A 26,180-nucleotide genomic window follows, 5' to 3' on the forward strand; every position below is an offset into this window, starting at 1 on the left:
GCTATGTGACAAGAAGGTGCCACCAAAACTTAAGGGCAAGTTCTACAAAGTGGTGGTTAGACCGACTATGTTGTATGGGGCGGAGTGTTGGCCAGTTAAGATCTCTCACGTTCAAAAGATGAAAGTTTCCGAGATGAGAATGTTGAGATGGATGTGTGGCCACACCAGGAGTGACAGGATTAGGAATGAGCATATTCGGGATAAGGTGGGGGTGGCCTCGGTGGAAGACAAGATGCGAGAAGCGAGATTGAGATGGTTTGGGCATGTGAAGAGGAGAGACACAGATGCCCCAGTGCGGAGGTGTGAGAGGTTAGCCATGGATGGTTTCAGACGAGGTAGGGGTAGGCCGAAGAAGTATTGGGGAGAGGTAATTAGACACGACATGGCGCAATTACAGCTTACCGACGACATGACCTTAGATAGGAGGGTTTGGAGGACCCAAATTAGGGTAGAAGGCTAGTAGATAGTCTCGTTTTCCGTTCTTATTAGTGGTCGCATTATCGCAATATAATTTCTTGTGCTCAGATTTCTGCTATTATCTGTTATTTCTTGTGCTTTGATTATCCTGTATTATCTGTGTCGCTTGCATTATTTCATTTCGTATCGCTTTGAATCTCTTAACCTTATCTGACTTCTTTTTATGCTTTTATTGAGTCGAGGGTCTTTCGGAAACAGCCGTCCTACCTTGGTAGGAGTAAGGTCTGCGTACACTCTACCCTCCCCAGATCCCACGATGTGGGATTTCATTGGGTTGTTGTTGTTGTTGTAATATAAGAATGTATTGCATACATGGAGGATTATAAAAAAATAAGGATGAAATAGTCATTGCATAGGATAAAGGGGAGAGTGTCTATTATTCAAAATTGAGGGAGGAGCTTGATTTTTAAAGTAAAGTTGGGAGCGAAAATCATTTTCACCCATTATCTTTTTCTTTTATCCGCGCAAGGCTGAGTCACCTTTCTTTGTATCATTCTTAGTTGAGGAGTCCAAAGTGTTTTTTTATGACCAGAAAAGGCCTTTCTTGTTACACTATAAAAACCAACTCGTTTTCTCAAAGTTTTTAAATCAAGCAAATACTCATAACTTATTTCTCTTTTTTTATTATTTTTTTATTGGCGTTATTTGTGCTTTCTTTCTCAAGTCAAACATGACTATCCTCGTTGCCCAAACTGAGCATGGTAATTATTTTCTGTCTCTCTTTTCTCTGTCCTCAATTTGTTTTTTTGACCTTTTGAATTATTTATCCAGTTGTTATCTTTGTGATTTAACCCTCTTTGAACGTCAATATTATTTTTTTGTTTCTCATGCGGTGTTCAGGAGTTCTTGCCACATAAGCATTCTCTTCTGAATTTTTTTATTATTAATATTCAAAATCGAAATCTCTAATTATAAAGGTGCAGAGGTCATATGCAACCCGAATATCACCACAATCTTTTATAACTTGCATTTGAAAAAATGTTGTATTTACTGATATGCCAAACCTACATATGTTTTCGGGACCTAATTAATGCAGTAATTTCCAGAATTTTTATGTTTCGTGATATAAGGCGCGATTGAGTAAACTTTTACAAAAAATAATTTTGTGACTTTTGTACAACAAACTGATAGTTGGATGACTATTCATGAAATAAAGATTGTGAATTCACGATGTTCGGGTTCAATTCCTTTTTTCGTAATATTTTTATGAAACCGAAGAATTAAATTTTATTTTCTCACCTATTTACTTGATCTTGTTCATTAGGAGCAGAAGTGGAGAACAAGAAGGCAAGCTCTGATGCTGAGGAATTGCTTCTTGAGGGTGGATTTGTTGTGCCAAAAAATGTCTCAAATGATGGATTTGTTTTCCCTGACAACAATGCATTTGGAAACTCATTCAGGTTATAACATTTTCTCCATCAAGAAATTAAAATTGATATGATGTATATATACAACTTATTTTGACGTTACTTAAATATCAACGCAGGGATTATAGTGCTGAGACTGAAAGGAAAAAGATCGTAAATGAACTCTATCGCCAGAGCCACATTAACCAAACATTTGATTTTGTAAGACTCCAAATAATAAATCAAAAAAAAAAAAAAACTTGAATTATAACATTTGTTTAATTCATATATACATAAATAAAGTTAATTTTTATATACGGATTAAACTTAAATAGGTGAAAAAGATGAGGGAAAATTATGGAAAGTTGAATAGAGTGGAGATGAGCATATGGGAATGTTGTGAACTTCTGAATGAAGTTGTGGATGATAGTGATCCTGATTTGGATGAACCTCAAATTGAGCATTTGTTGCAAACTGCTGAAGCTATTAGGAAGGATTATCCTAATGAAGATTGGTTGCACTTGACTGGCCTTATTAATGGTTGGTGAAAAAAAAACAAGATTTAATTAATATACATTTAAAGATATGATGATATAGTTAATTCATGCCCAAAATGTTGTAGATCTTGGCAAAGTTCTTCTGCTTCCTAGCTTTGGAGGGCTTCCTCAGTGGGCTGTTGTTGGTAAGAATTTCATTGCACATACTCAAATAGTATATATTACATTTTCCACATTTATTTCGGTTATTTGCACCGTATGACCTAATTTTATCCCTGTTAGCCTAGGGAAGCTAAATTTCGTCTTTAGAAGTAGATGGATGAATACAAATTTTAGCCTGCTGAACAAACGAGGGAATAATTTAAATAGTGGTGGCAAAAAGGGGCATTTGTGGAAATGTCCTTTTTCTTTCTCAAGTATGTATTTAATTTGTTAACCAAATAACTTATGACAGGTGATACATTCCCCCTTGGCTGTGCTTTTGATGAATCAATTGTGCTTTATGAGGTGTTTTTCTTCCCTACTTTTTTTGTTTGTTTGTTTGTTGAGTTTTGGTTTTTTTGCCCCTCCTAAAGCTTCATTCTTACTACTGCCTATTCTGCAGCAATTGAAGGAAAATCCTGATTACCATCATCCATCTTACAACACAAAATATGGAGTTTATTCTGAAGGATGTGGGCTTGATAATGTGGTGATGTCTTGGGGACATGATGACTACATGTACTTGGTATGCATTTTTCTTTTCCAGAAAAAATCTTTCAGAACTAGTTAAATAAATAGAGAATTATGTCTTATTTGCATAATAATGTGTAATTATCCAGGTGGCTAAGGAAAACAAAACTACTCTTCCATCTGCTGCATTGTTCATCATTCGCTACCATTCCTTCTATCGTAAGCACTGCATAATTAACTTCTTAATTTAGTTTTCGTTCTTGAAAAATGTATTATGACTTTATTATGAATATAATTGTTAATCTCGAACTTTGAGATGTAGCTATGCACAAGTCAGGGGCATATACACACTTGATGAATGAGGAGGATCATGAAAACCTGAAGTGGCTTCATATCTTCAAGTAAGTTTTTTTTTTTTTTTTTTCTAGTTACATAATTTGTACTTCTGCTTGCTTGTAGATGTTCATTTTCTTGATGTCTTTTCTCTATTATTAACTGTTGAAAATGTGGTTGGACTGAACATTCTATGATGGTTGATTGACAGCCAATATGATCTGTATAGCAAAAGCAAAGTTAGGATTGATGTGGAGAAAGTGAAACCTTACTACATGTCTCTCGTTGAGAAGGTAAATTTTTCTCTTGCCATACTAGTTGAGTAAGATCAAATAATTTTATCGTTCCGCTTTATTACAACAAGTTAGCCCGACTAGATGAACCATGTCGGTCCATATAATCTTTTCATTTTGCTTTATTGAACTACAAAATATCATTTTGATTGCAGTATTTCCCTGCCAAGTTGAAATGGTGAAATCTTCCAATCAGAGAAGCTATGAAATAAGATTTAGGAACTGGCTATGGAATTTTATTTGTGCATGTTGTTGTTTTCCTTTTTCTTTTTCTTTTTCTTTGTAGTTGAGGTGGGGGTGGGGTATGTGCTTCCTAGTATGAGAGTCATTACATGCTATGTTCCTAAAGTTTATTTATAAATGAAATTTTCGTTTATGAAAGTGCATTATCTGAATTATAGCTAAGCCTTTCTTCCTATTATTACTCGTCTCTTAAGTTTTTCCTTTTTGCTCTCATACTTGTCAAACTTTCAAATCTTATGGGATCAAATGACTGACAGTTAACCACTCTTTTACAGGGGCATAGTTGAAAGTTCAAACTAGGGGAATTTAGGAAAAACAAAAAAAATGAACCAAATAAAAGCAAGAGTGAAAAGTGTACCACTTGTCATAGTCACAAGTCTATTTATAGTTGAGATTGTTATCATAGAGCCCGTTTGGATTGACTTATAAGTTGCTTATAAGATGTTTTCAGCTTTTTTGAGTGTTTGGCTGGTCAGCTTAAAGTCATTTTGTGCCTAAAATAAGTTCAAAAAAATAATTGGGCCCATTTGACTTAGCTTATCTAAAACAGCTTATAAGCTAAAAACAGCTTATAAGCCAAAAAAAATAAGTTAGACTACCCTAACTTATTTTTTTTTAGCTTATAAGCTGCAAACAGCTTATAGGCATAAGCCCATCCAAACAAGCTCATAATCAATATTGTTGAAACTTCCAAAGAAAAAACTTCAAATTGAAAGGGTGATCTTTCGTGTGAACAACTGTACCCCAAACCAATATAGGTGAACAAGTAGAGTATATTAAGACGTTTGAGAGCATCATGTCAAAAGAACTCGCCAAAATGACCCAGTAAATGCTTTGAACGGAAGCTCTGGTAAGTGATGGTAGTAAATAAAACCAAATGAACGTAAAATAAAAACAAAAGCCAACATTTTTTTTTTCTTATTTGATTCAGTTTCCGATTTGAAAGAAAACCAACAATTTTTGTTTATACAGATACTTCACATATTTTTAGCCATAAAAAGTTTAATAGACATACTCATGGTGTTGCATGATTTTGTATTCTTTCATATTGAAGTTATTTAGGATTATTTATTTATTTATTATTTTAATCATTAAGGTAAGATAAGTTTGAAAACACATATTGATTTGGGATTGTTTTTTTGATTTATGAAAATTCCTCACCCGTGGATACTCCAATAAGTAATAGGTTAATCAATGCGATTCCTGATAATAAACATATAATTGTATCATTAGCTTTAGTAAATTGAATGAAATAATTTGTATTTTATGCAAAAGAAAAATAAAAAATAGCCAAAATAGAAACAGAAACCCACTCTGTTTAATTTAGCTTGGTTTGCATATTTAAATATTTAATAAACCGACACAATAAATTTAATTTTAATTTGGACAATAATTGAACCATGACCAACCCTACTTCAAACACAAAATGACTTGCTACTCGTGTGATAAAGACAACAGTAATCACAATTTAAAATCTCTTCGCATGATAAAAGGGGCTCCCAGTAGATAAGATTAGGATTCAAGGTATTATCTCAACGCGTCTTTTCTCTGGCTTATTTTACGGAAAAGGGTCAAAAATGCTCGTAACGCATTGGAATTGGTTTACAATTGCTCCCTTCCACCCGTTAGACGATAATTATCTTTACCGTTAAATTTTAGCCTAAAATTGTCACAGAAACTGATGTGGAATATATGAGAGTCCAAAAGGGAAAATACATAAAAAATGACTTCTTTTTTAAGCTAATAGACAAAAGGGAAAATACATAAAACCCCCCAACGTATACTCGGATTAATTATGATGCACCCAACCTTTGCGGGCGACCTATTACCCCCCTAGCCTTATCTTTTCTGTATTTTTGTACTTTTTTCGGCTGACATGGCACAATCAAAATTTGATGCCCAGTTGCACAGTGGAGAATGTTGCACACTCTCCGCCACATTGGCGCCACGTCAGTGCCACATCACTGCCACGTCGTCATCTTCTTCTTCTTCTTCTTCTTCTTCTTCTTCTTCTTCTTCTTCTTCATTTCAAGAAATCAATTAACCCATCCATTAACACACACATATTCAATTTCATCATCAATCATAAAAAACTTATTTTCAAGAAATCAACCAACCCATATTCTTCCTCCATTAACACACATACATTCAACCTATTTTCTTCCTCCATTAACACACACACATTCAACCCATTTTCTTCCTCCATTAACACACACACACACACATTCAACCCATTTTCTTCCTCCATTAACACACACATTCAACCCATTTTCTTTCTTTTCCAATTCATCAAAACCATTATTTGCAAGATTTAACTCATCCTCTTTCTTTTCCAACTCAACACAACCATTGTTTTCAAGATTTAACTCATCTTCTTTTTGCAAAATAGGGAACCCCATATGGGAATTTTGGTCAGAAACTAATGCCTGGATTTGGGTATTGGATTCACTTGAAATTCCAAGATTGGCAAAATCAGGCATTTTTGGCTTGATGGGTAACCCCACAAAAGAACCCTAAAGATTGACACAAAGAATTCTTTGCATCAATTGTGCTTCAGTTTTGTCATTTGTGTATGTGTGTGTGAGAGAGAGAGAGAAGGGGGGAAATGGATTTGGGTGGAAAATGCAGTGGGTGGGAAAGCTAAAAAACTTTTATAAGATTTTTGTGGAATAAAAATGTTTAATTGGATCCCTATTACTGTTTCTTTAGCCATTAACACAATGGTTGTGTTGAGTTGGAAAAGAAAGAGGATGAGTTAAATCTTGCAAATAATGGTTTTGATGAATTGGAAAAGAAAGAAATTGGGTTGAATGTGTGTGTGTTAATGGAGGAAGAATATGGGTTGGTTGATTTCTTGAAAATAAGCTTTTTATGATTGATGATGAAATTGAATATGTGTGTGTTAATGGAGGAAAATGGGTTAATTGATTTCTTAAAATGAAGAAGAAGAAGAAGACGTGGCACTGACGTGGCGCCAATATGGCGAAGAGTGTGCAACACTCTCCGCTGTGCAACTGGGAGTCAAATTTTGATTGTGCCATGTCAGCCGAAAAAAGTACAAAAATACAGAAAAAATAAGACCAGGGGGTAATAGGAAGCCCGCAAAGGTTGGGTGCATCATGATTAATCCGATTATATGTTGGGGGTTTTTTTTATGTATTTTCCCTAGACAAAAATAGCATCTCTTTTTTTTTTTTTACACCAAAATGGGATTTCGTTGGTTATCCAACGAAATACCCAAAAAATTACTGTTCTGGTCCGGTAAAAAAAATAATTAACTGTCAGTTGCATTTCGCCACAAGCGCAGTGAAATGCATAAAAAATTGTTTGCATTTCGCTACACTTGTGGCGAAATGTAACAATTTTTTTTTTTTTTTTGTATCTCATTCATGTTCCAACGAAATGGGACAAAATTTATTTTGATCCATTTTGCTGGTTAAGTAGCGAACCCCCCCCCCCCCCCCCCCCCCCTCCTTTTTTTTTTTTGAGAAAATACATACCCCCCCCCCCCCAACGTATACTCGGATTAATTATGACGCACCCAACCTTTGTGGGTGACCTATTACCCCCTGGCCTTATTTTTTCTGTATTTTTGTACTTTTTTCGGCTGACATGGCACAATCAAAATTTGATGCCCAGTTGCACAGTGGAGAGTGTTGCACACTCTCCGCCACATTGGCGCCACTTCAGTGCCATGTCACTGCCACTTTTCCTTTTTTTTCATTTGATTTTTCTTTTATTAATTATATTTACACTAATTAACCTCTAATTCACTATTAAACCCTCTATTAATTTTGTCTTCTTCATCACTAAACTCTTATTCTTCTTCTTCTTCTTCTTCTTCTCAAGAAATCCATCAACTCATTTTCTTCCTCCAATAACACACACACACATTCAACCCATTTTCTTCCTCCATTAACACACATACATTCAATTTCTTTCACGTGACACTCCCAACCGTTATAGTTTTTAATCCCCTAATTATATCTCCATAATTTGACGCATTTCATCATCACTTTGGCCCAATTTCAACACCACTGAATGTACAACCTTCAAGCCCTAATTTGTTCAATTTTCCATCAACACATTCAACACAATGAGACAAAACTTTGAATTTAAACACAAATTTCTCAACGAAATTTTCAGATTTGGAATTACCCTGCTTCGTTGTAGATCTTTGGGCTCAAGCTTCAAGCTTCTACTGTGGTCGTTAATGGTGATATCCAGTTGGTTTTTCCCTTACTGATTTCAGCTCCTAAATTTACTCTTTTGCTGCTACTGAGCTTTCACACGTCATTAAGCATGAAAAATTAAGTCTTTAAATTGATTGAGGAAAAGAAAATTTTCAGATTTCTAATTTGTTAAATGCATCAAAAATCACAAAATCAGTGGATAAGGATGGAAGGCCGATTGTGTGAACTAGAAAACTCAGGTGAGTGGTGGGTTGGGTCTGAAATTATGGCGGCCATGGATGGAGCTCCGGCGAAAATGGAGGAAATATGGAGAAGAAAATAAAAAGAGAAAGAGAAAGAAAGAGTGAGGAAGAACAGAGGAAAGAGAAAAAGAAAAACACAGAAATAAAGAAAAGAATACTGGTTGCCCTTCAATATGTGTGTGTTAATGGAGGAAGAAAATGGGTTGCATGTGTGTGTGTTAATGGAGGAAGAAAATGGGTTGCATGTGTGTGTTAATGAAGGAAGAAAATGGGTTGGTTGATTTCTTGAAAAGATATGTATGATTGATGATGAAATTGAATGTGTGTGTGTGTGTTAATGGAGGAAAAAAATGGGTCGAATGTGTGTGTGTTAATGGAGGAAGAATATGGGTTGGTTGATTTCTTGAAAATAAGCTTTTTATGATTGATGATGAAATTGAATATGTGTGTGTTAATGGAGGAAAATAGGTTGATTGATTTCTTGAAATGAAGAAGAAGAAGACGACGACGTGGCAGTGATGTGGCACTGACGTGGCGCCAATGTGGCGGAGAGTGTGCAACACTCTCCACTGTGCAACTGGGCATCAAATTTTGATTGTGCCATGTCAGCCGAAAAAAGTACAAAAATACAGAAAAAATAAGGCAGGGTGGGTAATAGGTCGCTCGCAAAGGTTGGGTGCGTCATAATTAATCCGAGTATACGTTGGGGGGGTTATTGTATTTTCCCTTTTTTTTTACATCGTTGTGGTTTTAATTTTATTTTTTTGGACATTTCTGTTGGTTCAATCCGTTTCAGACGAGCATTGAATGGTCACATCAAAATAATATCTTTTGCATTTCGTGACTTAATTTGCGAAATTTTTTACCTTTCTCCATTTATAAATATTGTGCTATCTTTACCTATGGTATATCCTTCGTCTTTCAATTTTCTTTTATCCATCTCATATCTTTTATATATTGTTTTTCTCTTATCTGTTTCATATCCTTGACGGAAACTCATGTTAAAGTGTATTTATTTTGGGGTGGTGAAGTTGTGTATGAAGCAGGTTCGGTTAGATACAGCCGTGGTCCTGAAATAGGGCAAAGGTTTCCAGTTTCCCTAAAATATGATTGTCTGCAACGCGTCTTAAGGAGTAAAATGTTCGTAAATGATCCTGAACTTTCGGTGGTTATAACCGGACGATGTCCAAGTTCATTTACAGCCGATGGTTTACCAATTTACGGTGAGATGCCAATTACGGACGATGAATCTTTATCGTCATTTCTTCGTTGTCCTGAGATTTTTAAAAATCACATATGCATAGCGGCGCTTGACATGTATGCTACAGTTCAACGCTCTACCCAGGTTGAAGTACCTACCGACAATGAGTTCGATTTTGGAGGTACCACCTATCTCCCAAGTTTGAATATTGGTTTTCCAAGAGGTGTAGTTCAACAACAAACAATTGTAGGATTTGGTATTCAGTCAAATGATACAACTAATTATGGTACACAGTATAATAGTGTGGCTTCAAAGCACTATCATAACTTTGATTGGAGTGGGCAGAATCGTGAGACGGGGGGACCATGTAATGCTACAACGTAGTTGCATAATTTGAATTGTAATGTACAACACCCTTCACATCCAGGTCCAAGTGAATTGGACAGTGATAGGTAAATATAATCATATTTTGTTCACTTTATTCATGGATCGTATAATTGTGTTTGACTTGTAAATTCTATGAATTTTTCTTATTTATAGGCATAACGATTTTGAAGATAACCCCACATTGACTCAGCTCACACAAATTGTGAGCAATAACGATTTAGCTAATGATATAAATAAATGAGTCGGCTAGCGATAGTCCATTAGATCATGAAGGGACAGACGATGATCAATCGTCTGCCAACGGTGATGATTCTGATGAAGATGTTGCGGCCCCCAATGATCTTAGTGTTAATTATCATTCAAATGTGATCCCATATTTGGATAATACAGAAGAAGTAAAACTGGAAGATTTTGCATACATGGGAGATAATGGGTCTGTTCGGGCTGCACTTTGGAATTCCAGTAATCCTAAAGTTATCAAATCAGGTTAGTTTGGTGCGACTAATTTTTTTAATAATATATTATTTTTGAATTTTGTGATTTTAATTGGTGTAATTAGGAGTTGATATTTTTTGTTGTACATGCAAATAGATATGTTATTTCACAGCAAGAAGCAAATGAAAGGTGCAGTGAGACTCTATAATATAGCCCACAAAAAAGAATTTAGAACGGATCAAGCCAAAGGTACATTTTGGAAGGTTATTTGCAAGTGGCATGAGGAAGGTTGTAGTTGGATGATTGTTATACCCCATTTTAACCTGGGTTAGAGCGGAGTACAACATATTGGAGATTCCTAAATACTTTGTTTTAAGGAGTCGCCACCTAATTAATTTTAACGGTGAATTAGGACACCTAGATATTAACTAAGGTAAAGTTAAAACTAAAACTCTGTTAATGGTCTGCTTAACCTGTGTTATTCTAGGTAAGGGTTCTATATCATCCTAAAGGGAAGGGATTAGGCATCCTTTAGAATCCGCAAAAACACGGTTATCCGGCCAAACTTAGGTTAATTAATCAATGTTGGATATAGTATCAAATTTTAAAAAAATAATTTATGCAGATAAGACTTGTAAAATATAGCAATTTATGCAAAAGGGGATTTTAAATGTCATCTTATAAAAAAAAAAGACTTCAAATAATAAGGTTGTCAAAATGGGACTAGTAATTCGCATAAGAGGGAATTTTAGAATGCTTTTTGAAATAGAAGTTTACAAATGTTGCTAAGATTTAAAATAAAATACTAAATAAAACTTATGAAAAAAGAAGACAATAATTTGTATAAAAGGAGACTTTAAATGCCATAAAATTTGTAAATATTGTTAAGGTTGAAATATAAGAAAAAGTGCAGTTTAGAATGAAATTTGTAGAAAATGTAATAATTCGCGTAAAAGAAACTGCAAATGCCATACGAAAAAATAACTTATAAATGTTGCAAAGATTTTAATTAATGATGCTAATAGAACTCGCATGAAATGTATAAGTAAAAAGAAAACGCGAGTTTGCGTAATGCTTTAACAAATATTTGAAACAAACTCGAACGATAATGTATTGATTGACTTTTGCATTTTTGGAAGTTCAAAATGTTCTTTAATTCCTATTTACATGTTAATGACGTTTCGAAATTCCCGAGATAATAAAACGTGAATCCTTTGACTCAAAAAAATATGAAATTAGGCCATTTGCAAATCAGTTATTCTAAATAAGATAAATATTAGATGCTTATAAATAGTTTTGACATAAAGAGAAGAACACGACTTATGGGATTGATCGTTAGTCTTTTTATCTAACTACCCCTTTACTAAACTATCTTTACTAATCCTCAATAGTTCAACTAAGCTAAGGAAGAGCAGAAGAATACGAAAATGTTAGCCAAATAATACATACAAGTTAAAGACATAAAATAAAACAAAAGGGGCATAAATAAAATTAAATGGGCTCGGCCCATTTTGAAATTGCTATTTGCTGTTGGACTTCGGCCCAGCAAATTCTCTTATTACTGGGCTGCTTCTGCTGCTGTTAGAAATTGGGCCTGGCCCAGAACTCATTTTTTTTAAATTTTTTTTTTTTTTTAGGACAGATGGCTGGGCAGGGAGAGATCATGTTGGGCTTTTAGCCCAACTCCGAATGAGGAGGAAGAGACGAGTCCCTCAGACTCATATGCGATGGTCATGCATAAAAAAACGAGAGAAAAGGAATTAGAGCATAACCAGATGAATAGGATCAACATATAAAATACCCACTCAAAGCAAATCACGTGTATACGATATGTAATTGAGTATAACTTATGTATACATACTATCAAATACAACATGCTTGCAATATGAAGACACCAATATCGAACAGGCAGGGACCTAACAGGCTTTATAGATATTACCCCTTTTTACTCCTTGTTAAGTGAACAGAGATTAAACAACAGTCAGTTGATGCACATCCAATGGCATAGTTCGAAATGAGGTATATGGGGAATGTTTAGACATATACAAGATCAAACTAATGCATACTTGCACACATATAGAAATCTAAAGATCAGCAAGGTATATTTTGCTGTAAAAAAAAAGAAAAGAAAAAAAAAGACTGGAATCCCACATATATCATAACTGAAAACAGAAGCAGTAAACTAACATTTTCATCAAAAAAAACAGGACAAAACCAGTCAAACAAGAAAAATAAGATCAAAATACTATAAATTTCTAGGACAAAACTAAACTAAAACAGGAAGAAGAAAGTAAGACATGACGACAACTAACAGGAGTAAGGGACATTCTGGTTCTTTAATGTTTGTATCTACTTCTAGCCCATTGTTGAGGTATAGATGTCATGAAAATCATCAAGGGAAGAGTGTATTTCGAAGTTGAGTAAAGCAAGGAATGAATATACTCTAAGCATGCCAAAGGTAACTTTAAACGGACAGAGAACATGGACTTTCAGAGCCATAACTACTCAATCAACAAAACAAACATGCTTGAAATTATACTCCTATTTACTCTGTAAAACTATAGCTGTTTCCAGGTTACACCCTCATCATGGTTTTATAAAGAGAAGCTCAAGTTTCAGGTTTTAGCAGAATCAGTGACCTTTCACAGAGGTTAGAACACATTTGTCTTAAGTTTACTAAACAACCCTTAAAGAAACACATAAGAGGGAATTGTACAAATATGACTTTCATCAAGCAAACAGGAACCTTTTCAAAGGGGGCATGATTCAACCATCGACTTATTTCACTCATAAACAACCAATGTAACCAGCTAATCCATTTAACATTCAATAGGACACTCTGCAACTTCTAAAAAGGGGGTTCAATATCCTTCTTTACAAATCTTCCACTTTTTTAAAAAATAAAATAAGAATAATCCTACTAACCAACATCATTTACACTAAAGGACTAATCCGAGATAGCATATCTAAACACCAATTAAGCACCATGGTACTACTCATCATCTATGTTTGAAAATTACCATATATGTCCAGATTCGCATACTAACATTCAATACCAATCAACTTAGGCTAATCCTAACATGATGTGCATCCACTTAATCTATAGGCATTTAAACATCACTTTCAACCAAATAAAAAAAACTATGAATTAAACTTAACAACATATTTATGAACTAATGCTTAATAGGTAGATGTGAACATGATCTATTAATAATAACGAGGAAAAGCAGGCTGGTAGCACAGTAAACAACTAAAAATGCAAATAACCAAACTAAATACGAACAAAACAAACAAAAGAAAACTAATTAAAGGGATAGGTTTACATAGAAATAGAACTGAAGCGAAGGGGGAAGGAGGATTACTGACCTCCTTCAAGTGCAACGAAGTAGGGTTCGAATCTCCGATCTGCACTCGAACTTACCGAATCTGAGCTTGCATACCTCAGATTCAATACAATACCAGGGGCGAAATAAAACAGAGAAAGAAAAAAAAAACTGATTTCGTATGTCAAACCAAATATTCAGGAATATGTAACTGCTACAAACTTAATATTTTCTAGGGGGATTTTGGTTTTTCTTTCGATCTGTATTCCTCGGCTTTTTTTTTGTAAGGGATTCTTAAAATCCCCGAATCTCAAACACGCTGCTAAAAGAACCGATATTTTCTAAAAGGATTTCTGCTCTCCAAGAATTTGTTTTCTCTCCCCCCCAAAAAAACCAGATCCCTTTACTCATTTTGAAAACCCTATTTATACAACGATTTTTTTTTTTTGTGTGTGTGTGTTGGAGACAGAGTGAAGGAGGAGCGGGGGGAGACAAAGCTGAGTGGGGAACAGGGCAAGGTGGGGAGCGGAGAAGAAGGAGGGAAAGGGGGTGAGTGGGGAGCGGCGTGAGAGGCGGGAAAGAGGAGATAGCGGCTAGGGCTTTTGAGGGGAGGAAAGAGATGGAGAGGAAAGGAAGAAGAAGAGGCGGAAGCGGAAGAAAAAATGAGGGGAACCCTTTTTAGGGTTTCCCTTATTTTGATGAAAATATATCGGACCCGGTCCATTTGTGGACCGGGTCAATTTTAGACTGGGTTCTAAAAGGATGGACTAGTGAATTAAAACATGTACTAGTCTAAAAAAATTGAGATAAAAAATATGGTCTAGTCCAAAAATATTAGGAATTAATCGGACTTTGATTTGGGGTCCGGTAAGTCCAAATACGGACTGAGTGCAAGAAATAGTTTGGCTTCTAAATTTGAATAAGAGACACATTTTGATTAACGATGTACTAAGGGTGCCAGAATATCACCTAATACAGAAATATGTAATTATAAAAAAGACCCGGGTAAAAATTATATGATGTCGCAAATGACCGTGCAATAATATTTAATAACAAACGCTATCATTAAAATGTGCGAAGTAAATGCGATGCGTATGCGGAAGTTGGTAGAAACGTTGAGAAATGCAAGTTTGAATAATACTAAATAATAGCAGCAAATAAATAGCGGTAGTAATATTGCTAATAACAATAATGATAATGGTAATAATGATAATATTGATGATAATGGTGATAAAAAATAATAATAGATATAATAATAATAGTAATAAAAAATATTGATAATTAAAAATGATAATAATTAATAATAATAAAGATGATAATAATTAATAATAAAATAATAATAATAAATAACAATTATTGATAGTGGCAAAATGTTAATAAATTAATAATAATAACAATAATAGTGGTAATAATAAGATAATAATGATAATAATAATAATAAGAAATAATAATGATGATAATAATAATAATAAATAACAATTATTGATAAAACAATGATAATAATTAATAAAAAATAACGATGATAATGATGATTAATAATTGATAACAAAATAACGCTGATAATAATGATTAGTAATTAATAATAATAATAATAATAATAATGGAAATAACAAGAAATAATAATTAATGACAATTAGTAATAAAATGATAATTTAAGAATAATAATAACAATAATAATAGTAATAATAATAATAATAATAATAATAATTATAATAACTGCAGCGGAATAATAAAACGTGGGTGTTAATAAAAGACTAATAATTATAGTAAAATTTAAATGCATATTTTTTAATTTCTCAAAACACTAGAAGTATTAATATGTATTTCGGGGGAGAGGCGGGACAAAATTGGGTGTCAACAACTTGTCCCTCTTTGCCTGACAATGATGAAAGAATTTTCGGGCAAAGACGTTGACTTAGTAGCCTATTTTGTCCCGGCTAGAGGATTATGAAGGACTAAGGGTAAAGAAAATTACGGCTGAACTCTGGTCTCTGAATCGCCTACATATCTCGGGTTGCACGAGAATCAGGCCGTGTGTAGTTCTGGGAAGACTATGACACCTATAACTGCGACTCACGATTTGATGCGATCTTCGCAAAAAATATTGTCCCAGTGTCGAATTATGATGACACTGGGTATTGTGATAGAACCCTGAAAATTGATTGTGCTGGAATGTGAACGGGAAATTTGAATTTGGAGCCGAGTGTTCGAGGTAGATCTTTGACCCTTGTCGAGAAATCTGCTTGTCCTTCCCGACGTATTGCCCCAGTTCGCTGCCGAAGAAATAGTTGCACGTTGCGCTAAAAGCTCCTGCGAAACTAAAAACTAGATAAAAATAGTCAGTAAGAATAAATATTGAAATACAGCGATGCAAGCGCGGTGCAATGCTGCTGCGAGCATATGCAGGGCATCAACAAAATAATAATAAAACAAGGCAGGTGCGGTGCAATGTCTTTATGCGGAGATTTAGAAAGGCGGTGCATGGCCCACGTGATATACGAAAGAGATGCAAGGGCGGTGCTCGGCTTTATGCAGAAAATTAAAAGGGCGGTGCATGGCCCAAGCAATATATGAAAGCGATGCAAAGGGCGGTGCACGACTTTATGCATAAAATTAAAAGGTGGTGCTCAGCCTTATGCGGAAGTTTGAAAGGGCGGTTCATGGCCCAGGCAATATATGAAAGCGATGCAAAGGGCGGTGCACAACCCATGCATCATATGAAAGGCGGTGCACAGCTTTATGCAGAAATTTAAAAGGGCGGTGCATGACCCAGGCAATATATGGAAACGATGCAAAGGGCGGTGCGCAACTTATCATAATATAATCAAATCAGAGAAGTTGTGTGCACAAGCTCCGAGCAACTTATCATAATATAAGTCTTTTTGAATTTGGATGAAGGTTGAGATCAATTCCCTCTCGGATAATGGAGGATGTATTTTTGAAGCTTCTAACCTCCATCGTATGGCATATTCTTGGAAAGACTCATGTGGCGTTTTCTTTATTCTAAGCAAATCGGCTATGTGCGGATCGCCTCCATTGTTAAACTCGAATTGCTTTATAAATCCGCGGGCCATATCTTCCCACGTAAGCCATTTGCTAAAATCTTGTTTAGTGTACCAATAGAGTGCTGATCCTGATAAACTTTGAATGAACAATCTCATTCGTACGGCTTCAATATGTCCAATACCAATTAATCTGCTGCAATAGTCCTTTAAATGAGCGACGGAATCTCCCTTCCCATTGAAAGTGTTAAACTTAGGTATTTTGCACCCTGACGGAAGCTCAACGTTTGGATGCACACACAAATCTTCATACTTCAAAATCTGGAAATTCCTTGAACATAACTCTTCATTAATGACTTTCCTCAAATTGTGGAGTTCTTTTCCCAAATCTTCATGGTAAAGCGACTTGATTTCCTTTCCAGGCCTCCTGTATGGGGATATTGCCAGTTCGTTTTTCTTACTTTTCTCGAATTGAGCGGTGGTTATGGCAAATTGAGGATTAGGAATTATCGCTACTTGATCGGGAGTGTAGGTTGAAGGTATTTGTGGAATGGTATAGGTAGGATCTAAGTGAGGCGAAATGGCTAAGGAAACGTTGCTGGAAGTTGGGGTTGTGTTAGGAAGAAGGCTTAAGGTATTTCCCAGATTGGCTACAATATTTTTTCGAACCACCTTTCCCTTGCTATCGTTTTGCTCTTGCACCAAACCCATACCGATGTTGAAAGCTTCAAATCTCTCTGCCATTATAGTCTCGTCCTTAATGCAGATTCGCAGCCAAAACAATGTTCAATGCCAGACAACCTTTTAAAGAGAAAAATAAAACTTCATAAACAAAATAAAATGTTAGTGCATGAAGTAAAAGCTTCATAAACAATATATATATATATAGATATAGATATCTTTTTTTTTTTTAAGTGATCTAATTAAACAGGCTCTAGATTAGAGACGACTTGAGTCATATAAAGGAAACGAATGGACGATAATGAATCATCAGCTATTTAGCTCTGACGGTTGAGAATGAATCGGAAGAAAGAAAACTACATTGGAGTAGAACATGCCATTTGAAAAAAAGGTTGACTCATATCGAACGCCAAAGCTTGGTTCCGAGTTAATTCATACCAATTCCAGCATATTTAAAAAAAAAATTTGCCCCAGTATAGGACGTTTTGAAAAATGTTTTGGGTTGCATTCCAAAATTGTCCCAGTTTCATGCTCCTTCGTTTGGGGAATATTAAAATTTGTAATAAATAAGACCGGGCCTTATATAGGCTGCCTACGTATCCTGTATCCGACAGGAAATCAGGTCAAACGTAGTTCGGGTGGTGTGAAAAAGGATTTTTTTTTTAATAATGCAAGAGATTAGCTTAGAGAAGATCATGATTGATCGGGCGCAAGACAGTTGAATTTAATATACCCAAGAGTTACGAAGCACTGGCGGGTTGCAAAATGTCAAGGACAGGAGACCTATGAGATTGTCCTTCGACTTGTATGCCAAAATCGAAATTAATGGGTGCGCGAAGATAAATTTCAGCGACCCAGAATGACGCGATTGACTGAGCGAAGACTCCGCAGAAGCAAGGTACTTGAACAGTCATTCTTGAACAACTTGATGGCAAAAATCGAACAAATATCGAGAAGTGCCATTTGATATATTGGACCAATAAATTTAGACATCTACCAATTTAAGAAACGATAAATGCTGAAAATGGTAGAATTTGAAAGTAAAAGTTCCATGACGTAAACCGAGTGCAAAATGGATTCTACGAGGCATGGAGCTAACGGGTCAAATGTTTCGTCGTTTTAGACAAAAGATCATACCCGTAAAAGGACACAAAAGCTCTAGAATTTGTAGTTTGATGCGAGACAAATTGTTCGACACTAATAGATTTGAGTAACTAAGCAAATAACGATAAGAGAATGCCTATTAAAACAAAGTTGGAATGACAAGAGTTAACTTCAAGGATTTTCAAGGCTAGTTCATGTATGCGAAAATTAGGAAATTTCCTCCGACGATTAGAAATTTGTCGGGAGTCATGCTAAGAATGCGAACGATCTCAAAGGTGCTCTAGAGTGGCTAAAGTGCGCTAACCGCGGAATAAATAGTTTTTTTTTTTTTTTTTTTTTTGAAGCAAAGATGATGCAAAAATAATTAATGAACAATATGCAATTGTGCGGCAAAGCAAATATGAATTTTACTTTTCTTCTGAAACAAAGATGATGTTAGTAAATATCAAGTAATAACTTTTCACAAATAAATTCAAATAAGAGCCTTCAAATAAATTTAAGTAATGAGCTTGGCATCAGGTGATAATCACAAATAAATTCAAAAGCAAGCATATTGCAAATAAGTTCAAGTAAACCACTTAGCAAGCAAGCACGCAACTTAAAAGCTCATAACACAAGTATATAAAATAACAGTCACGCGTGTTAATACGTAGGGGACCTCCTTATGCCCGAGGTAAGCTTAGCGTATACTTGAAAGATGAAAGAGCCATTATATGTCATCCCATTTGCTCTTTAATTAATTAAACGAGTCTATTCCCAAAATGAAGTACATAAATATTTTTAAGCTTTATTACATGCCAAATAAGAAAAGAGAAAAAAGATATTCCTAAAAAATAAGCTAAGTTCAATTGTGTCCAAGCTTCTTTCAAAACATGCGATCTTCACGGATGTCTGCATCACAACAGGTTAGTAAAACCCCACCATCCTAAAGTTTAATTAATTAGAGCAATGGTCGATATTTGGCCCAATCAACTTCAAATAATGCACACATAACATGATAAGCGTCGCTTGGGGTCATGAACCCACTTGGACATTTGGACGAGGTTGACTAATGGACTTAATACGCCTTGGGTATTAAGCCTTCCTAGGTTCGTGCATGTTCTTAAAAAGGGTTTTGGCTTAGCTTTATCTTAGGCTGACTAGGAGTTGGCTTCCTATGACACAAAGTTCCCGAGCGGACTACTCGAGTGAGAAGGCTACGCGGTCCCCGTTACTCGGGCACCCCGCGCATACACCAACTCTTCTAAAATTTGGATTCTACGAAGAAAAATTTGCGGGTGCGCAAAACACACCTCGCGTGTACGTGTGATAGTGTGAGTTTTCCAGAAGTGGAGGAAATATGAACGGAATGCCAAATTAAGGAAAGCAGTAACATGTTATTACATAGAAAGTTTCACATAATAAAGCAATCACTTAAAAGAACATAAGAGAAACAAACACGGCAACAATAAAAGCAAACATAAGGAAAACAACTAAACATCCAACAAATTAATTATTAACCTAAGTTTGTTATGGTTAGAACCTAGATTTCCCCAGCAGAGTCGCCAAGCTGTTATACCCCATTTTAACCTGGGTTAGAGCGGAGTACAACATATTGGAGATTCCTAAATACTTTGTTTTAAGGAGTCGCCACCTAATTAATTTTAACGGTGAATTAGAACACCTAGATATTAACTAAGGTAAAGTTAAAACTAAACCTCTGTTAATGGTCTGCTTAACCTGTGTGATTCTAGGTAAGAGTTCTATATCATCCTAAAGGGAAGGGGTTAGGCATCCTTTAGAATCCGCAAAAACACGGTTATCCGGCCAAACTTAGGTTAATTAATCAATGTTGGATATAGTATCAAATTTTAGGAAAATAATTTATGCAGATAAGACTTGTAAAATATAGCAATTTATGCAAAAGGGGATTTTAAATGTCATCTTATAAAAAAAAAGACTTCAAATAATAAGGTTGTCAAAATGGGACTAGTAATTCGCATAAGAGGGAATTTTAGAATGCTTTTTGAAATAGAAGTTTACAAATGTTGCTAAGATTTAAAATAAAATACTAAATAAAACTTATGAAAAAAGAAGACAATAATTTGTATAAAAGGAGACTTCAAATGCCATAAAATTTGTAAATATTGTTAAGGTTGAAATATAAGAAAAAGTGGAATGAAATTTGTAGAAAATGTAATAATTCGCGTAAAAGAAACTGCAAATGCCATACGAAAAAATAACTTATAAATGTTGCAAAGATTTTAATTAATGATGCTAATAGAACTCGCATGAAATGTATAAGTAAAAAGAAAACGCGAGTTTGCGTAATGCTTTAACAAATATTTGAAACAAACTCGAACGATAATGTATTGATTGACTTTTGCATTTTTGGAAGTTCAAAATGTTCTTTAATTCCTATTTACATGTTAATGACGTTTCGAAATTCCCGAGATAATAAAACGTGAATCCTTTGACTCAAAAAAATATGAAATTAGGCCATTTGCAAATCAGTTATTCTAAATAAGATAAATATTAGATGCTTATAAATAGTTTTGACATAAAGAGAAGAACACGACTTATGGGATTGATCGTTAGTCTTTTTATCTAACTACCCCTTTACTAAACTATCTTTACTAATCCTCAATAGTTCAACTAAGCTAAGGAAGAGCAGAAGAATACGAAAGTGTTAGCCAAATAATACATACAAGTTAAAGACATAAAATAAAACAAAAGGGGCATAAATAAAATTAAATGGGCTCGGCCCATTTTGAAATTGCTATTTGCTGTTGGACTTCGGCCCAGCAAATTCTCTTATTACTCGGATTAATTATGACGCACCCAACCCCCCCCCCCCCCCCAACGTAATTCCAAAAAAATAAAATTAAAACCACAACGATGTAAAAAAAAAAGGGAAAATACAATAACCCCCCCCCCCCCCAACGTATACTCGGATTAATTATGACGCACCCAACCTTTGTGGGTGACCTATTACCCCCTGGCCTTATTTTTTCTGTATTTTTGTACTTTTTTCGGCTGACATGGCACAATCAAAATTTGATGCCCAGTTGCACAGTGGAGAGTGTTGCACACTCTCCGCCACATTGGCGCCACTTCAGTGCCATGTCACTGCCACTTTTCCTTTTTTTTCATTTGATTTTTCTTTTATTAATTATATTTACACTAATTAACCTCTAATTCACTATTAAACCCTCTATTAATTTTGTCTTCTTCATCACTAAACTCTTATTCTTCTTCTTCTTCTTCTTCTTCTCAAGAAATCCATCAACTCATTTTCTTCCTCCAATAACACACACACACATTCAACCCATTTTCTTCCTCCATTAACACACATACATTCAATTTCTTTCACGTGACACTCCCAACCGTTATAGTTTTTAATCCCCTAATTATATCTCCATAATTTGACGCATTTCATCATCACTTTGGCCCAATTTCAACACCACTGAATGTACAACCTTCAAGCCCTAATTTGTTCAATTTTCCATCAACACATTCAACACAATGAGACAAAACTTTGAATTTAAACACAAATTTCTCAACGAAATTTTCAGATTTGGAATTACCCTGCTTCGTTGTAGATCTTTGGGCTCAAGCTTCAAGCTTCTACTGTGGTCGTTAATGGTGATATCCAGTTGGTTTTTCCCTTACTGATTTCAGCTCCTAAATTTACTCTTTTGCTGCTACTGAGCTTTCACACGTCATTAAGCATGAAAAATTAAGTCTTTAAATTGATTGAGGAAAAGAAAATTTTCAGATTTCTAATTTGTTAAATGCATCAAAAATCACAAAATCAGTGGATAAGGATGGAAGGCCGATTGTGTGAACTAGAAAACTCAGGTGAGTGGTGGGTTGGGTCTGAAATTATGGCGGCCATGGATGGAGCTCCGGCGAAAATGGAGGAAATATGGAGAAGAAAATAAAAAGAGAAAGAGAAAGAAAGAGTGAGGAAGAACAGAGGAAAGAGAAAAAGAAAAACACAGAAATAAAGAAAAGAATACTGGTTGCCCTTCAATATGTGTGTGTTAATGGAGGAAGAAAATGGGTTGCATGTGTGTGTGTTAATGGAGGAAGAAAATGGGTTGCATGTGTGTGTTAATGGAGGAAGAAAATGGGTTGGTTGATTTCTTGAAAAGATATGTATGATTGATGATGAAATTGAATGTGTGTGTGTGTGTTAATGGAGGAAAAAAATGGGTCGAATGTGTGTGTGTTAATGGAGGAAGAATATGGGTTGGTTGATTTCTTGAACGGACAGAGAACATGGACTTTCAGAGCCATAACTACTCAATCAACAAAACAAACATGCTTGAAATTATACTCCTATTTACTCTGTAAAACTATAGCTGTTTCCAGGTTACACCCTCATCATGGTTTTATAAAGAGAAGCTCAAGTTTCAGGTTTTAGCAGAATCAGTGACCTTTCACAGAGGTTAGAACACATTTGTCTTAAGTTTACTAAACAAACCTTAAAGAAACACATAAGAGGGAATTGTACAAATATGACTTTCATCAAGCAAACAGGAACCTTTTCAAAGGGGGCATGATTCAACCATCGACTTATTTCACTCATAAACAACCAATGTAACCAGCTAATCCATTTAACATTCAATAGGACACTCTGCAACTTCTAAAAAGGGGGTTCAATATCCTTCTTTACAAATCTTCCACTTTTTAAAAAAATAAAATAAGAATAATCCTACTAACCAACATCATTTACACTAAAGGACTAATCCGAGATAGCATATCTAAACACCAATTAAGCACCATGGTACTACTCATCATCTATGTTTGAAAATTACCATATAGAACTGAAGCGAAGGGGGAAGGAGGATTACTGACCTCCTTCAAGTGCAGCGAAGTAGGGTTCGAATCTCCGATCTGCACTCGAACTTACCGAATCTGAGCTTGCATACCTCAGATTCAATACAATACCAGGGGCGAAATAAAACAGAGAAAGAAAAAAAAAACTGATTTCGTATGTCAAACCAAATATTCAGGAATATGTAACTGCTACAAACTTAATATTTTCTAGGGGGATTTTGGTTTTTCTTTCGATCTGTATTCCTCGGCTTTTTTTTTTGTAAGGGATTCTTAAAATCCCCGAATCTCAAACACGCTGCTAAAAGAACCGATATTTTCTAAAAGGATTTCTGCTCTCCAAGAATTTGTTTTCTCTCCCCCCCCCCCCCCCCCCCCAAAAAAAACCAGATCCCTTTACTCATTTTGAAAACCCTATTTATACAACAATTTTTTTTTTGTGTGTGTGTGTTGGAGACAGAGTGAAGGAGGAGCGGGGGGAGACAAAGCTGAGTGGGGAACAGGGCAAGGTGGGGAGCGGAGAAGAAGGAGGGAAAGGGGGTGAGTGGGGAGCGGCGTGAGAGGCGGGAAAGAGGAGATAGCGGCTAGGGTTTTTGAGGGGAGGAAAGAGATGGAGAGGAAAGGAAGAAGAAGAGGCGGAAGCGGAAGAAAAAATGAGGGGAACCCTTTTTAGGGTTTCCCTTATTTTGATGAAAATATATCGGACCCGGTCCATTTGTGGACCGGGTCAATTTTAGACTGGGTTCTAAAAGGATGGACTAGTGAATTAAAACATGTACTGGTCTAAAAAAATTGAGATAAAAAATATGGTCTAGTCCAAAAATATTAGGAATTAATCGGACTTTGATTTGGGGTCCGGTAAGTCCAAATACGGACTGAGTGCAAGAAATAGTTTGGCTTCTAAATTTGAATAAGAGACACATTTTGATTAACGATGTACTAAGGGTGCCAGAATATCACCTAATACAGAAATATGTAATTATAAAAAAGACCTGGGTAAAAATTATATGATGTCGCAAATGACCGTGCAATAATATTTAATAACAAACGCTATCATTAAAATGTGCGAAGTAAATGCGATGCGTATGCGGAAGTTGGTAGAAACGTTGAGAAATGCAAGTTTGAATAATACTAAATAATAGCAGCAAATAAATAGCGGTAGTAATATTGCTAATAACAATAATGATAATGGTAATAATGATAATATTGATGATAATGGTGATAAAAAATAATAATAGATATAATAATAATAGTAATAAAAAATATTGATAATTAAAAATGATAATAATTAATAATAATAAAGATGATAATAATTAATAATAAAATAATAATAATAATAAATAACAATTATTGATAGTGGCAAAATGTTAATAAATTAATAATAATAACAATAATAGTGGTAATAATAAGATAATAATGATAATAATAATAAGAAATAATAATGATGATAATAATAATAATAAATAACAATTATTGATAAAACAATGATAATAATTAATAATAAAATAACGATGATAATGATGATTAATAATTGATAACAAAATAACGCTGATAATAATGATTAGTAATTAATAATAATAATAATAATAATAATAATAATAATAATAATAATGGAAATAACAAGAAATAATAATTAATGACAATTAGTAATAAATTGATAATTTAAGAATAATAATAACAATAATAATAATAATAGTAATAATAATAATAATTATTATAATAATAATAATAACTGCAGCGGAATAATAAAACGTGGGTGTTAATAAAAGACTAATAATTATAGTAAAATTTAAATGCATATTTTTTAATTTCTCAAAACACTAGAAGTATTAATAGGTATTTCGGGGGAGAGGCGGGACAAAATTGGGTGTCAACAATGATCCGTTTTTTGTTGATCGGAAGTGGTATGTGGAAAACAGGAAAAGTGATTGAGCCACACAATTGTGACACGGATTATTATACGGAGGATACTTTCAATTTGAATAGCAACATGATTGCTACTTCTTTGATACCATCTGTTATGATCAATGCACAAATCAGTATTAAGTTTGTTCAGGAAACTATAAAAGGGATCAATCACTATACTCCTAGTTATAGAAAAGCGTAAAAAGGGTGTAAGAAAGATTTTGAGATGGTGTATGGTGATTTCGAAGGTCTTTTTTGGGCATTGCCTCGATATATGGCTGCCCTAGAACATTTCAATCTGGGCATTATTGTTGAGTGGACACACGAGTCAACTACAATGCAAGGCAAACACATCTTCAAGTATCTTTTCTGGGCCTTTAAACCAAGTATCGATGGATTCAAAAGTTGCAGGACGATCATCTCAATAGATGGCACCCATGTCTATGGTAAGTATGAGATGAAATTGTTGATTGCTGTTGGCATTGATGCAAACGGAAATATTTTTCCACTTGCATATGCTATAGTTGCACGTGAGAGCTATGAGTCATGGACTCGGTTTCTCAGTTTATTATGGAGACATGTTGTTTGTGATAGAAAAGTAATTGGACTAATTTCTGACCATCACCAAGGGATCTTGCAATGTGTAATGACACATGAATGGTTACAGCCACCCACCACACATCATAGATTTTGTGTTCGACATTTGAAAAGCAACTTTAACAAAAAGTTTCTTAACTCTGATCTTGAGAAGCTAATGTGGTTGGCTGCTATAGAGCACCAGAAGAAGAAATACCAAATGAGGATGCAACAAATCAAAACTTTGTCACCTGTAGCGCATATGTGGTTAAGCGAGCTTCCAAAGAAAAAATGGACATTGTATAAGGACGGTGGTTATAGGTGGGGGGCTATGACGACAAATGTCTATAAGTCTTACAATGGTTTATTGAAGAAAGCCTGTGGATTGCCTGTTACTGCCATGGTTTGCTTGACCCTTAAAAATCTTGTTGATCATTTTGTTAAAAGAA

The 26,180-nt window shown here is 34.9% G+C and overlaps 1 protein-coding gene across 2 annotated transcripts in view; it reads left to right on the forward strand.

Moving 5' to 3' along the window:
• The first annotated feature begins 979 nt into the window (after window positions 1-979).
• Window positions 980-26,180, forward strand: part of LOC132614465 (probable inositol oxygenase) — a 44,504-nt gene continuing 19,303 nt past the window's right edge. The window contains exons 1-11 of one of the 2 annotated variants that reach the window (XM_060328917.1): window positions 981-1,178; window positions 1,742-1,877; window positions 1,964-2,045; window positions 2,159-2,363; window positions 2,446-2,505; window positions 2,775-2,827; window positions 2,925-3,047; window positions 3,142-3,211; window positions 3,315-3,393; window positions 3,537-3,618; window positions 3,774-3,948. In XM_060328917.1, coding sequence (XP_060184900.1) covers window positions 1,148-1,178; window positions 1,742-1,877; window positions 1,964-2,045; window positions 2,159-2,363; window positions 2,446-2,505; window positions 2,775-2,827; window positions 2,925-3,047; window positions 3,142-3,211; window positions 3,315-3,393; window positions 3,537-3,618; window positions 3,774-3,800 — 948 coding nt within the window. In that variant the 5' untranslated portion in view covers window positions 981-1,147 and the 3' untranslated portion in view covers window positions 3,801-3,948. Of the gene's footprint in view, window positions 1,179-1,741; window positions 1,878-1,963; window positions 2,046-2,158; window positions 2,364-2,445; window positions 2,506-2,774; window positions 2,828-2,924; window positions 3,048-3,141; window positions 3,212-3,314; window positions 3,394-3,536; window positions 3,619-3,773; window positions 3,949-26,180 lie in introns of those variants that run through there. The other variant, XM_060328918.1, reaches the window with a different exon arrangement.

The sequence above is a fragment of the Lycium barbarum genome, chromosome 10 (assembly GCF_019175385.1).
Source record: "Lycium barbarum isolate Lr01 chromosome 10, ASM1917538v2, whole genome shotgun sequence".
NCBI lineage: Eukaryota > Viridiplantae > Streptophyta > Magnoliopsida > Solanales > Solanaceae > Lycium > Lycium barbarum.